This window comes from Mus pahari, chromosome 5 (assembly GCF_900095145.1).
Source record: "Mus pahari chromosome 5, PAHARI_EIJ_v1.1, whole genome shotgun sequence".
Taxonomy (NCBI): Eukaryota; Metazoa; Chordata; class Mammalia; order Rodentia; family Muridae; genus Mus; species Mus pahari.
Genome location: NC_034594.1, coordinates 53,803,310 through 53,818,718, shown reverse-complemented (window position 1 = coordinate 53,818,718; position 15,409 = coordinate 53,803,310). Strand labels below are relative to the sequence as shown.

At 48.9% G+C, this 15,409-nt stretch overlaps 1 protein-coding gene across 2 annotated transcripts; it reads left to right on the top strand.

Moving 5' to 3' along the window:
* Positions 1-6,311: 6,311 nt before the first annotated feature.
* On the top strand, positions 6,312-15,189 carry Dnpep (aspartyl aminopeptidase). 2 transcript variants are annotated; one of them, XM_021197865.2, is made up of 15 exons: positions 6,312-6,444; positions 6,990-7,083; positions 7,164-7,252; positions 7,350-7,463; positions 7,691-7,816; positions 8,009-8,139; positions 8,359-8,434; positions 8,546-8,653; positions 9,360-9,437; positions 10,315-10,398; positions 11,263-11,423; positions 11,795-11,834; positions 11,934-12,035; positions 14,313-14,480; positions 15,044-15,189. In XM_021197865.2, the coding sequence occupies exons 1-15, from the start codon at positions 6,439-6,441 to the stop codon at positions 15,092-15,094; spliced, it is 1,428 nt and encodes a 475-aa protein (XP_021053524.1). In that variant the 5' UTR covers positions 6,312-6,438; the 3' UTR covers positions 15,095-15,189. The 2 variants fall into 2 exon arrangements, with proteins under 2 accessions (XP_021053524.1, XP_021053525.1); XM_021197866.1 differs by lacking the exon at positions 6,312-6,444 and adding an exon at positions 6,767-6,897.
* Positions 15,190-15,409: the final 220 nt, after the last annotated feature.

Sequence of the window (15,409 nt, the reverse complement as noted above, 5' to 3'; positions counted from 1 at the left end):
ACTTTCTTTTGTGATACTAGTACTCTTACATAGTATTAACTAATTCTAAAAATAAGCTTCATTTAGCTTCCTGTATGTGTTTTTAGGTTTGAGTTGGAAACAAGGAACTAGGAACAAAGTTTCTATACCTCGGATGTACTTAATAGATTGTGGTCCTCAAACCTATCTGAGATCTGCTGAATATGGCATTTAAAATGTAAGTTTTCTACCGTTCCTAACAGTAACCTTTTAGCTTTCCAAGATGATGATGAGACACCACAATAACGAATTCACCCAGAGTGGGGTAACACTAACCACTGGACAACAGTGCCCTCATCTGCTGTCATGTGCTGTGCAGTTGACACCTATAGGTTGACTGCTATGTTCTACAAAGACAGGATTGCCACTAAGCTGGCAAACACCACCCAAAGATCAGCTTCAGATTACAAACTGCTCAGGACATTCAGACTGCTGAGTGAGTTCATATGAGACTGACATACTCAACAGGACTTCAAACTCAAAAATATTTAGTCTTAAGACTGCCAAATATGACCATGCTGGACACTGTGGAAAGCTTAGCAAAAACAGCTTCAGTATTATAATTACTGAGTTAAAGTTAAAAATCTTTCCTTTTATATATAATAAAAATAGGAATAATATAAGAATAACATAGGAGTAAAATAATATAAGAACAAAACTAGGAATAATGTAAGAATAATAAGGAGAAGATCTACTCTTATATATCTTTGTAAATTGATACAAAAGTAAGGTTCTATTTGGTTACACTGGTATAGATCTTTGCATATTGATACAAAGTTAAGGTTATATTTAGTTACAATATACTATGTATCAACTTTTTAAAAAAAGATTTATTTATTTATTATATGTAAGTATATTGTAGCTGTCTTCAGACTCTCCAGAAGAGGGCGCCAGATCTCGTTAAGGATGGTTGTGAGCCACCATGTGATTGCTGGGATTTGAACTCAGGACCTTCGGAAGAGCAGTTGGGTGCTCTTACCTGCTGAGCCATCTCACCAGCCCATATCAACTTCTTTTAAGGTATTATACCTATGTAATTCTTAAAGATGCAATGTGAAGTTCCAGTCCCCTTTGCAAGCTATTATTATAAATTGTTTAGGATAATTAAGAAATGAAAATTAATAGTCAATCAAACTTGTGGTTTACTTCATTGAAGATGTTTTCTTAATCAGTTAGTAAATAGCTAGAGACAAGCAATATTTGCCAACTTAAATATACTGAGATAGTTAGATGGTCTTCAAAAACATCCAAGATCTGTAGAAGGACAAGGCAGAGAAGTCCTTTACAGTTCTTGCATCACAGAAAAATCTATTCTGGGCCAGTATGCTGAAGTGATGGATGCTCTTATGTTGCAGAGGAATCTTGGGTGGCTGTCCAGGCAGCCAGCAGTCTCTGTCATTTCTGTAGTTTTGGAAGCTGATTGCTCTGCACTTCCTGTTTATTCAGGTAATATTTACCTTTCTCAGGTCTCTAATGGGTTTGAAGACTAGATAGTTATGGTCTCACAGTTAAGCTTACGTTGTTCAGGATTTAAGAAAATGTTTAAAGGGCTAAAAAGATGGTGTTAGGTTGATAAATGCAAGTTATGATAGAAATCGATTTAGGTACAGAACTTGGGACTGGTCAAGACAGGCCAGATAGTAGAGTACTTTCTCCAAGGTTGCCAAATACAAACAGACTGGACATTGTAAATGTAATTCTTACCCGATAGTATATAGTTTATTGATGTTAGAGAAAGAGTCTTTTATTTAGATAAAAGGGGAGAAATGTTGCAGGGTATTTAATCACATTATGAACCCCATGCTTGTGAACTGAAAAACAAAAACAAAAACAGTTTCTTGTTGTGGTGTGTCTCAGTCCTAGCACACACCTTTAATCCTAAAGCCTTCTGTAAAGAGGATTGAATAAAGTCAACCGTAAGTCATGAGGCAGAGCAAGCAGCCAGTTGACGGGGAGTGAACGTAAGAGAACCCAGGAAGTAGGAAGGAGGGACATTGAGTTGAATGGTATTTAAGACGGCATGAAAAAGGAGAAAGGACTCTTTCTCCTTGGGACATAGGCAGAGTAAGGAGGGCAGCTGGGTGCTTTCTCCGCTTCTCTGAGCTGGCAGGTTTCACTCCAGCATCTGGCTCCTGAGCCTTCACTGGTAAAATCCAATGTTTTGAGATTTTGTTTTTTAAAGAACACTCACAATCCCACTACCCAGGAAACTGAGACAGAAGAAACGAGAGTTCATGTTCAGCTTGGTCTATATAGTGGCTACCTGGCCAGCCTGAATCACAGTCATACACTGTCTCAACCACAGCAATAAAATCAGGCTGGAAGTGTGGCTCAGTGGTAGAGTGCTCATCTAGCATCCACAGCAACCTGAGTCTAGTCCTCGGCTCCGAAAAAGAGAAATGTCTACTGGTAACCCTGTGTCTTAGGGTTTCATTGCTGTGAAGAGACACCATGACCATGGCAATTCTTATAAAGGACATTTAATTGGAGCTGGCTTTGAGGTTCAGAGGTTCAGTCCTTTATCATTTTTTTTTCCAGACAGGGTTTCTCTGTGTAGTCCTGGCTGTCCTGGAACTCACTTTGTAGACCAGGCTGGCCTCGAACTCAGAAATCCACCTGCCTCTGCCTCCCGAGTGCTGAGATCAAAGGTGTACGCCACAGTCCATTATCATTATGGGAGGAAGCATGGCAGCATCCAGGCAGACATGGCACTGGAGGAGCTTAGACTTCTACCTTTTGTTCCAAAGACAACTAGGAGAAGACTGGCTCTCATGTGGCTTGGAGGAGGGTCTCATTGCCAACCCCCACAGTGACACACTTCCTCTAACAAGGTCACACCTCCTAATAGTGCCACTCCCTGGACCAGGCATATTCAAACCACCGCATCCTGATTTTTCTCCATTTCTAAAAATTTCCCAGATACTGATTGTGTTGGCCAACTTGATACCAGATGGTGGAGATCCTACCGCACAGAGACAGTAGAAATAAGATCAAGTCTTATAATCCCATGGTTGGGGAGGCTGAGGCAAGAGGCTCACTGTGAGTTGGAGGCTAGACACACACACACACACACACACACACACACACACACACGGAGGAGAAAGAAAACGGGGGGGGGGGGGAGGGTTAGAGAATACCAAGTCACACTGCATTGCAGACAAGACAGACAAGCAGGGCATCTTTACTATAGCTTCAGACTGAGTCAGCCAACTTCATCCGAGCCAAAGCAACATGCTGAGCAGTGATTGAAAGGGAGATCAGGCTGCTGTTCGCTGAACAGAAGCAAGCAGCAAAGTTTCATTGATTTTCCTGAAATGGATTAAGGCTTAGTAATTGCTCATTGGTCATGGGAAAGATTTCAAAAGATCTTTTCCCTCTTGGGCACAAACATTCTGGTCTTGTGGCTTGCAGGCTAATGTGTAGTGACTTAACCCAGGAACCACTGAGTCACTCATTGTCACACAAATGTCCTGGCTCCTCCATTTAGTCTGAACATCCTGATAAGGCTGAGGAAGTGCAGGTGCTTGAACTGTGCAGAGAGGAAAAGGTCAGGGTATAAGATACTCAAAGCAGCTGTAATGGCGACAGGCTGAGCTAATCTAGCACTATAGTCTTAGACAATTTAAAAGTGTGTGTGTGTGTGTGTGAGAGAGAGAGAGAGAGAGAGAGAGAGAGAGAGAGAGAGAGAGATGGTTTTGTATGCGTGTGAGTGTGGACTTGCTCATGTCAGGGCAAACATGAGGACAGATGACAATTTTCAGAAGTCAGTTCTTTCCTTCCACCTTATAGGCTCCAGAACGGAACTCAAACCATTGTTCCAGCCTTACAAGAACAGGTACAATATGAAAGATGAGTCAAGACTTTTGTCCCATTCAGAGATCTGAAGTACAAGTGAAGGGTCCATGCTTTTAGCAAAAGTGACTTCAAGTTTCTGTGAAGCAACTACTATCACAGCCTGATGCCAGAGGTGACATAGCAAAGCTGGAGGGACAGTCCGTGTGCAGCTCAGTGCTCTTAACCACCGAGCCATCTCTCCAGCCCCCAGTCTGGTATTTTATTGGCAGTATGTTTCATAGCAAGGATGGTGAGTGTGGGTGGAGTACTGAGCTGGACTAGTTCATGAGAACTGACTGTGAGATTCCCAAGGATTTGGTGATCCTGTTGTTAAATGCAGCAATCCTCAAAGCATTATGGTACAATTAAGCAAATTATATTGCAGAGACAGTTAAAATTTAAAACCATCAGTTTTTCAACTATCTTACCGCATTTCAAAATTTCTTCTGTAGAGGTTATTTATGTCCAGTGCATCTGTCGGGCAGAGGCCCACACAGTGGCTTGCTTTCCTGTACACCTCTTCCCAAATCTGTGTTTAGTGACATCATGTTCATAGCTTAAAAACAGCCATATGGAATATTTACATTTCAGAACATCGAGTATAAAGGCAAGTGTTACTCCAAGCCTTTTCCAATGCCTGACATCGCCAAGTGTTCCCGGTTTTGTTTATCTCATCAATAAAAAACGGAACACCATTTTAAACTCACATTTCCTAGGTTGACATGAGACAGGGGCTTTCATATGTTCATTCCTAGGAGTCTAATAGTATCTCTTGCTCTCATAAATATTATTTTAAAAATATGTCTGTACTTTCTGCTTAGTTAATACACAGAACCCCAAACACTTAGTTGGATTCAAGGATGCAGAACCTGCTCATTTGGAGAACCATACCATTTCAGTTATCAGTAGCTTAGAATATAGCCCCTCCCCCACATAACCAGACCCTAGAGAACAGATGAGAACATCCTTCCCATGGTCCACTTAGCACTCAGCTTCATACATAATGCGACTTACATAATTATTGAGTATTAACTGTAAAAATTAGTAGAGTTCAATGATATCCAAAGGATGATTAAGAACCTACACAGATTTAGTCTGTCACCCACTGAACGGATCTTGAAACTGCCCCGTTTGAAGTGAGGGTAGCAGGATCTTTCCAGAATCTATTCCTGTTCATTCCCATCCCAAGTATAAAAGCAACAGATGCCCCCAGAGACCTGTAATCCCTGGAAAGACTATTTTTACACTCTTGGTAGGTTGACTCTGTTTTGAACCTCAGAGCCACAAGAGTCCTGATCCATCGATGTATGGATGAGTGTTAAGACTGCTTGCTACTCAACACTCTTGACATGGAAACATAATATTGGAATGCCCCCCCCCAATTGTTTTAAGGAGTAGAAAGAGCCAGTAGGGGTGGCTCATGCCTGTATCTCCAACAATTTCAAGATTGAGGCAGATTGCCATGGATTTGAGGCCAGCCTGGGCTACATAGCAAGTTCTGGAAAAGCCTGAACAAAACTGAAACCCCGTCTGAAAGAAAAAAATCATGGGTATCAGAATCAAATCTCAGGGCCACCCAAACAGCTGTGTGATCTTGAAAAGGTCACTGACTTCTGTGTTCCTAGGAGACCTACTGAATAGCGTAACATTTAACCAAAGAGGATAGAAAAAAAGCCTACGAAAGCCTCTTGCAATTGTTCTAGGCTCTGCAAACAAATTTATGGAGTCATAAGCCCAGCTGTGCCATCCATTTGTAACTAGAGACAGATTACTCTCCTAATTCCGTTAATTTGTCTTCAAAGTGCTGTCAGTAAAATTGTGAGGATTACATGCCATAACACATTTAGATTTATCCTAAGTTCACGGAAGTAAGAGGCCGTGCTAACACCGCCGGGACGCTAGAGGGCGCTGCTGCCGCGGTGGGCTGCCCTGCCTAGGGTGCTCCAGGAGCTGAACGCCTCGCGTGGGCTTCGAGGCCGCTGACAAAGGAAAGGGCGGAGGGGGGTCAACTCCGGGAGGTCTCCAGTTGATGGAGGCGGGGCGAGAGAGGCAGCAGGGGCGGGGCCTGCCAAGGAAGCCCGGACAGCCAGGACAAAGTCTGGAGAGTAGGCGTGACGGGGCGGAGCTAGTGGAGCAATGAGGGCGGGGCATGAGACGTGGCTCCTAACGGGGCAAAGCTAGTGGGGCGGGGCGCGGTGTGACTGGAGCTGACTAGTCCACGTGGTTAGAACGCAGCCTGATTGGGGGAAGGCGGTCGGTGAGGCGGGAGCGGAACCGGAACGTGTCCTGACAGGGGCGGAGCTCTCGGAGTAGCGAGGGGGGGGGGGACGCGGCCTGACTGGCACAGAGCTGTCCGCGTGTTTGGAACCAGGCCTGACGGGAGCTGAGCGAGTAGCGGGAGGGGGCGGAGCTCGCGGAGCGGCGGGGGCGGGGCGAGGCCTGGTAGAGGCGGAGACCCGGTGGCGGCCTGACGAGAGGCGGAGCCCACAGCTCGGCGAAGGCGAGGGCTGATCCGGGAGGGAGGAGCGGAGTGGAGCGTCAGGGGCGGGCCGGAGTCCGGCTCCTGGAGCGGAGTGTGGTGGGGCTATGCAGGTGGGTGGCTGCCGCCGGTCCTGCCTCCGCTTCGGCTCGGTAGCAGGCCGCGCGCCCTCTCCGAGCTAAGCTGAAGGCGGCGCTGACACGGGCGCACTCCGGTTTCAAAGTAAAACTGAAACCCTCCGCGGTGGCCCTGACCTTCCCGGAGTCGGAAGGGTTGTCCAGTGACTGACGGGGCTGGGGGACAGGTGTAATGGTGCTTTGATCCCGGACACGGTGGCGCGCCGGCTAGTGGCCTTCCCTTCCAGATTTGAAGCCCTCTTCGAGGCGGGATTTCCTAGCTGGGCGGGGCGTGGATTATCTGATTAGGGGGCGGGCCTTTCGGATCCTATACTCCTGGGACAAAACTGGGTGGGTGGAGGTCCTCTTGCCCTGGGACTGAACCTTTGAGCCGAGAGCGATCGAGCTAGGAATCCACATCTGTCGCCAGTGAAGCCCCCGGAAGCAGAGGTTAAGCCTTGGAGCTCTCATTTCTAGGGGGCTAAAAGAGTGATCCTTAGACCTGGCAGCCACCTGAAACTCCCCTCCCCTTCTCCCTGTAGATGGCTATGAATGGCAGGGCTCGGAAAGAGGCCATCCAGGCCACAGCCAGAGAGCTCCTCAAGTTCGTGAACCGGAGTCCCTCTCCTTTCCACGGTAGGTGACCAGGGTTAGGGAGGCTAGGAGTGGGAGTGACTTGACCGACTTCCATCGCTGTGAGAGCCCTTTTCCTACAGTCGTGTCCGAGTGCCGCAGCCGCCTCCTCCAGGCTGGCTTCCGTGAACTCAAGGAAACAGAGGGCTGGGATATTTTACCAGAAAACAAGGTACTGAGGGATAGCCTGGGGGCAGACACTATTGCAAAGGCCTGTGTTCCGGGTCATTAAGCAACTCACGCCCCTGTCTTTCAACTCTCTCCCCCAGTACTTCTTAACCAGAAACTCCTCCTCCATCATTGCTTTTGCTGTGGGGGGCCAGTATGTTCCTGGCAATGGCTTCAGCCTCATTGGGGCCCACACGGACAGTCCCTGCCTCAGGGTAAGAAGTTAGGACTTGTTTGGGGGCAGTTGGGAAGAAGAGATCCTGGAGGTAGAGTTTGGAAGCCCTGGGAAGGAGGTAGACCCGTCCCGTGCTCTCACGCCCCCCCCCCCCACTCAGCTGTCAACTGATGTGATATCTGCTCTGTATAACTTATGCCCGAGTCTCCCTTCCAGATGTTGTGTTTCAGCCATTCTCTTTCTTCTCATTCTCATTCTCATGCTCAGGTGAAACGCAAATCTCGCCGAAGCCAGGTGGGTTTCCACCAGGTCGGTGTAGAGACCTACGGCGGTGGGATCTGGAGCACATGGTTCGACCGGGACCTGACCTTGGCTGGACGCGTCATTATCAAGGTGGTATAGAGGGGCTAGGAACTGGGGAGGCTCTCTTCGGCAGCTCGAAGCTTGAATGTCTTCACATTCCTTCAGTGTACCAGTGACGAGTCCTCGTGGGGGAGAGGGGACACGGTTATTCTGGGTTTAGTAAGGGATTTTATCAGCTGGATTTGGGAGGTGCCCAGTTCTGACCTGGCCGGTTGGTCACAGTGCCCTAACTCAGGCCGACTGGAGCAGAGGCTTGTCCATATAGAGCGGCCCATCCTGCGCATCCCACATCTGGCCATCCATCTGCAGCGAAATATCAATGAGAACTTTGGGCCCAACACAGAGATGCATCTGTGAGTCCACATCGAGCTAGGGCTGTGATGGCTGTGAGGGCGGGATATGGTACTGGGGAACAGAGGGTCCCACTGGGACCCAGAGGACCACCCTTAGTGGTCATAATCGAGTTCCACGTTTGGAAACCAGTTCTATTGGGGAGTGTGCTGGGAATTGGAGGACCAGAAGAGGCCTACGTTCATGGCTGTCCTTCTCCCTCTCAACCCATTTCCCCACAGAGTCCCTATTCTTGCCACAGCAGTTCAGGAAGAGCTGGAGAAAGGAACTCCTGAACCAGGGTCTCTCAGTGCCACTGTAAGAAGCTCCCCTGGCCCGGGGAGGATGGGCAGAGTGGAAACAGACCAGTCCCCTAGAGAGGGGCAAAGAGATGAGCAGGTCCAACTTCCAACATCCCCTGCCTTACAGGATGAGCGGCACCACTCGGTCCTCATGTCCCTGCTCTGTACCCATCTGGGCCTGAGTCCTGACAATATCATGGAGATGGAACTCTGCCTGGCAGACACCCAGCCTGCAGTAAGGAGTGGCTGTAGGATCTTGTGGTGGGGTCCTCCAGGGTCCCTGTCAGCCATAGCATGTCCCTGAAGCTCCTCAGTTAGCCTCATCCTTGTTCTTCCCAGTAGGCGACACTTCCTCTGCTTTCAGTAGCTCCCAGATAAGTAGAGCATCTCCCCAGAAGACCCTCCTACCGAGACTGGGGGTGATGTGTGACATGGCCCCTGTTTGCTCTGACCTGTGCTGCTGTCTCTGAACCTCTGAGGGCAAGAGGCCTGGTGCCTTCCAGGTGCTAAGTAGGGAGCTGCTAAGTCTTTGGCTCCTTGGCCCTAAGTTTGTGTTAGCTGTTTTCTTCCTTTTAGTTGGCATTTTTTGTTTTTACTAGACAGGGTTTCTCTGTGTAGCCCTGGCTATCTTGGAACTATGTAGACCAGGCTGGTGTCCGACTTAAGAGGTCCGCCTGCCTCTGCCACCCAAGTGCTGGGATCAAAGGTGTGCCCCACCATCACTGGGTGCTTTTCTTTTTTTGGTGACTGACCAGTTAGCCCTCCTTTGGCCTGCCACTCTGGGAGAAGTCAGATGCTGTAGGCTGCCCTTTCCTGGCCTTCATTCTCTGCGGAACAGCAAGAATAGTTTCCTGAGCCAACAGTCAAGAGTTGCTCTGGCCTTGGGAATGGGGAGGAGTGGTGAGGGCCTGGGCACTTAGGTGTTCCTCCTATCTTTCTAGGTCCTGGGTGGAGCCTATGAAGAGTTCATCTTTGCTCCTCGACTGGACAATCTGCACAGCTGCTTCTGTGCCCTGCAGGTGAGAAGCCAGAGCAGCCCAGGCAGAGCGAGAGCTGGGGAGACATGACTGCTTAGCCAGGCCTTTCTTCACCCTGTTGGCACTGGGAAGGGCCCATACGCTGCAGCCTTGACATCACTACTACTGTGCTGCTCTGGGACTAGGAGCTGAGGTGTGGAGGAGCTGACAGTGTTCGGGGTGCCATGGTGTCTTACTTTTCCTTAATGACCTCTGTCTGAAAACAGAGGCCTTGCCACCATGAAAAACAATTCTCTCACTTTCTTCTGCTTCTGTCATTCTGCCTCTGACTTAAGGCTCCTCTTTGTCCCCTGCCAGCCTTCTTTGGGATCCTTGGGACCTCAGTAGGGCTATCTGTTCTTTTTGGTCACCTTCATGTTCTTCACTGTCTTTCTTCCCCAGTCAGGCTGTTTCTCAGCTTTCTACTCTTTGCCCCTCCTCTGCTTTCTAACCTGCCTTTCCCTGCCTGTCTTGTGACTGGAGAGAGGTTTTGGGTGGTAACTGTAGGTCTGGGGCCTGTACCTGCTTCTGAGACAACCAGCTGGGTTCATGGACATGTCTAGAGCTGTTAATGGAAGCCCATCAGTTTGACTGATCTTCATAATCATTGGCCTCCCAGGACTTACAGTTTCAGTCTGTCTTCAACATTATCCTCCTGCCTTCTGCATGGGAGTGTATGGGAACAAATGCTCAGAGGACAGATTACTTATTCCATTAGAAAGGTCCTCTTCCACCCTCTGCCAGGCAGGGCCTAAGGGAAAGGTTGTGAGAGCCCAGCCCACTTCCCTGGCAGGGCAGCATGTCCCTTCCAGGTACTGGCAGACAAAGTTGTAAGAAGCAAAAGGTCAGGGATAATGAGCCTGTCTCCTTCCCCATCTAGGCATTGATTGATTCCTGTGCATCCCCTGCCTCTCTGGCCAGGGATCCACATGTGCGCATGGTCACACTCTACGACAATGAAGAGGTATGTGGAGGGCTGGGGCAGAGGTCCCTCAGTGGAGTAGTCAGTACCTGCCTGGTGGCCCACACTCAGAGCAAGCCAGGGCATTCTAGAGGCCCCACAGAGGGAGGAAGGAGAGCTGCCAGTGCTCCCATAGCACTTGTTCCCTCCCGGCCCTGCATAGATCTTTATAATGGATTCCATAGCCAGTATTCTCTGTGTTCCTTGCTGCATTCCTACCCCAAGGACAGGGCCACTGCACAGCTCCTCCTTTTAGGTCTGTGGCTTGGCACATAGTGGGTTGTCAGCTATGATGTCTGGCTGTAGACTTGAGATGCTGTAGCTCCCTGGGTCAGCGAGGGGTTGGATAGGTCTCTGGTCCGTTACGCTAGTTGGCTGGCCATCTTGTCTATACCCGTCAGCAGTAAAGGAGAGGGCAGAGAGAATAGATGCCTGTGTCTTCAAGTGTGTGGTCTGGAAATGGAATTCATCATTGCTTACACTCACAGAACTTAGTGTGGCCACATTCAGTTACAGAGGAAACTGGGAATGCTGTCCCATCTGGGTAGTTAGTTATATAGCTTTAGCTTGGGACTTGTTAACAGTCCCTGTCACATGGTTCAAGGGAAATTATCCAGGGTGTTGTGACACCTGCCTAGCCTTAGATATAAATGTAGGGGACCAGTGTGGAAACTGGTAAATGCTATTTCTAGTCCATAAATGACTGGGAATTCGTCTGACCCCAGTCTACTGTCAGATGTTCAGAAAGGAGAGTCTTTAAGGATACTTAAGTCACCAAGTGACTCAGGTGGATCCTGGGCCATTCTGAACACTCTTACAGTCCAGGCCCATGGCCAGCGTCCCACAGTCAAATCTCTGCCATCCCAGGTGGGGTCAGAGAGTGCACAAGGAGCACAGTCTCTGCTGACAGAGCTGATACTGCGGCGCATCTCAGCCTCGCCTCAGCGACTGACTGCCTTCGAGGAAGCCATACCTAAGTCCTTCATGATCAGTGCAGACATGGCCCATGCTGTGCACCCAAACTACTCGTGAGTCTTCATACCAGGCAGTACTCATGCTAGAGACTCGGCATAGCCCACTTGCAGGCTAGTTCCTGGCCCTGCCTTTCTCCATCTGCTGGGAGGTTCAGGAGTCTTCCATTTGATTGTTCCAAGGCCAGACTTACTCAAAGCCATGTGTTGCCTAAGCCCGGTGTATATGTTAAGTAAGCCTTGCCTGTAACCGTGCTTCCTTTCATGGCTAGAATCTGCCTGAAACTTGTTCTGATGCCCTTGAGGACACGCAGGGCTAGGTGGGAAAGAGTGTCATGACCCATCAGTGCCATCTGCCTTGGAAGGGGTGGTGGCTGTTGACAGCCCCCACCACAGTGTACCATCTTGATCTTTATCACCTTTCACAGGGACAAGCATGAAGAAAATCACCGGCCTTTGTTCCATAAGGTAAGGTGCTGCTTTTCAAAGGTATGGTGGCCTGGCTGACTCTGGCCTCTGAGGTTCACACAGGCCTCACATCATCTCTGTTCTGGGATTTTTCCCCAGGGTCCTGTGATCAAGGTAAACAGCAAGCAGCGCTACGCCTCTAATGCAGTGTCCGAGTCCATTATTCGAGAGGTGGCTGGCCAAGTTGGGGTGCCCCTGCAGGTGAGTGTGCATCTTTTCTAGGCAGGCTTGGTGTAGGGAACAGGATAAAGACATAAACTGATGTGTTCCCAGTGACTGAGGAGCATAGGAGAGAGTCCCAGTGAATGAGCAGATCGGGGGGTTGGGGTGCAGAGCTGGGTGCAGTGCTGGCTTTGTTGTGGTGACTTTGGCCTAGTTTGCTAAGCTGTCTGAGTTTTTGTGTGCCCATCTGTAAAGTAAGGGTGATAATGAGCCCTGCCCTGCTGATTTCTGTAAGGATTACTCCTGCCACCTGGTAGGTTAGTCCTGCCCTTTTTCCTTCTAAAACCCCACGTCCCTATGTCTGTCTTGTACTTCAACCCAGAAGGAAGATTCAGGACTGGAGAGCCTAGAATCCCAAGTGTTCACTTTCCCTCTGGCCTGAGATCACCCATCACTGTCCTCAGTGCACTGCGTGTGTACACACTCTCCACATCAGGGATTGGACCCAGGGCAGTCCAGCGGTGGACAACACCCAAGTTCTGGGAGAGGCAGGACTAGACAAGGAATGTCTCTGCATCAGTGTCTCCATCTTGTCCCATGTAACGTCTGATCATTCCACTCAGAGCTCTCTGGGAGGAAGTGAGAGGCAGCTGCTGAGAAAGAAATACTGTGGGAAGGTCCAGAGGGAGAACGTCTCAGTCAGAGGGAACAAACAGAAAGATCCCCAGGGAGAAAAGGAATGAGTTAGTCTAGTAGCAGGAGAGAAGGCCAGAGTTGAGAGCAAGAGAGACAAGAGAAGAGACTCACCTGGACCAATTTGCTTCTGAAGCTCTCTTCTGGCGCCAGACCTCAACTTCTTTGCATGACCCCTTCAGTCCTGAACCTCTCAGTGCCGAGCCTCAGCTGTTCTCTATGACCCCTTCATGCCTTCACAACCAGTACCACCTGGGTGACTCTTACACATTATCAAGTCGCCTGCAGCGCAAAGTTCAACCTTGGCCGCCTCTGAAACATAGCTTCTCTGTGCTCTCAGAAAACACTTCCCAGAAGATTTCACCTCAGTGATGGTCTCTTCTTAATCACTGCTAATTTCTTAGCTCCAGCTGACCAGCATCAGTTGTCCTAGTAATGTAAAAGTTTCATTTTCAGTCCCAGCAAACCAGAACCACAGAATCTTAAAATAGCAGATGGGCCTGATAGAGTCTACTCTTCCCTCTGAAGTTTCACAAGCCAGGCCTCCATCTTCTGCACTCTCTCAACATTCTTATCTTCCAAGTTCCTACAGAACTTCCCACTGAGGTCTTAATACTCAATGGTTCTTCTAGCCCAAAGTTCCAAAGTCCTTCCACAATTATCCCCAAACCATGGTCAGGTCTGTCACAACAATACCTTGCTTAGTCAGGGTTTCTATTGCTGCAATAAAACACCATGACCAAAAAACAAGCTGGGCAAGGAAGGGTTAATTCAGCTTACACTTCCAGATCACTGAAGGCAGGCAGGACAGGGACTCAAGCAGGACTGGAACCAGAAAGCAGGAACTGACGTAGAGACCGTGGAAGGATGCTGCTTACTGGCCTGCTTCTTGTGGCTTGCTCAGCCTGCTTTCTTATAGAACCCTGGATCACCAGGCCAGGGATGCCACCACCCACAATGGTCTGGGCCCTCTCCCCCATTGATCACTAAGAGAAAATGCCTTACAGTTGGATCTCATGGAGGCATTTCCTCACCTGAGGCTCCTTCCTCTCTGATGACTGTAGCTGTGATTGATGACTGACACACAAACCAGCCAGTACAATGGGTTAATGCTGTAATTCTCACCTGACTAAAGTTTGACTTTTATATTTCTGCTTTACACTTACAGATCTTAAAATCTAGCTCCATATTATGATTTCCTTGGTGTTTTGTTTTGTTTTGAGTTAGGGTCTTATGTAGCTTCAAACTCAATATGAAGTAGAATATAGCTGATTCCTCCATCTCCAAGTCTTGGGATTACAAATGTGCACCACCATTGCCCAGGTAGGGGTCAACCCCAGGGCTTCATTTATACTAGGCAAGCCCTCAAACAAGTGAACCATACCCCCAGCCCAGCAGGAACTTCTAGAACAGTAAACCAACTAAGTTTGTTTTCCTTTGTGTATTGGGGTTTCACGTTGTGTGTGAGAGTAGAAGTGTGGTTTCACGTTGTGTGTGAGAGTAGAAGTGTGGTAGAAGACAGAACTAGCTGATCTGCCAGCCCTGTGGCTCTAGGATAGCTTCCTCCTTGATCTTAGTGAGCGCATCTAGGGTTTGGCTTATGACCTCTCCTCCTCTCGCCAGGACCTCATGGTCAGGAATGACTCCCCGTGTGGTACCACCATTGGACCTATCTTGGCTTCTCGACTGGGGCTTCGGGTGCTGGACTTAGGCAGCCCCCAACTGGCCATGCACTCTATCCGGGAGACAGCCTGTACCACTGGAGTTCTCCAGACCCTCACCCTTTTCAAGGTAACTCCCACCTGGCCCTCTGCTCCACCAGTAAGTGGCTAGTCACTGCAGGGGTGGGGGCTGATTGCTGTGGCTTACAATGTAGAAAATGGTCCCTGTGTCAGCTTCCATCACTCTAACACAGTGTGAGGTAAGCAGTTCATAAGAAGTCAGCATTTCAGAGGCTTTAGTCTCTGGCCAGCCGGCTGTTGACTTGAGGCCAGTGATAAAGCAGAATACCATGGCGAGAGTGTGTGCTAGAGGAATCTACTGCCGTGAGAGGCGGTGGGGAAGAGGAGGGAGAAAATGGGTTCAGTGTCCATCACAGGTATGCTTCATCCCTTCAGGCCCCGCTCTGTCCCAACAATGCCAAGCCTTTAACACAGGCCATACCATTCCTCATTTTTGAGGCCTCAGAGGAAAGTGGTTGTCTGGAGAGGGCAGAGGGATGAGGAGGCAGGCCAGTGCATCACGCATTGAAGCCTTGGTGCTTTTACTAGACCTGGAGGTGATGGAAGGTGTGTGGTGGGGCACTGCCATCTGTTCACTCACTAATTCCCAGTTCCCTCTGCCTTGCATTTTAGGGCTTCTTTGAGCTGTTCCCTTCTGTAAGCCGGAACCTCTTAGTGGACTGAGGCCTCTTGCCAAGACTTGTCTACCACCCATTCAATTGAGAGGGGAGGATCTCAATTTAGCTGATGCTGGATTATTAAAGTATATTTTCACTCCAGCTCCCTTGTGCTTTTTCTGAATTGGCAGGGTGGGGTGTTGAGCCTGGCCTGAACCTCTGGAACCAGACCAGAGGCGAAGGTCAGGTGCAGGTAAAAGGTTGTCCCTCCCACATCTCACTTGAACCAGACGCTCCTGTTCACAAGGGACTTCACACCACTTGTTACTTTATTAGATTGATTTTATGTGTATGAGTGTTTTGCCCGCTTGTATGTATGTAT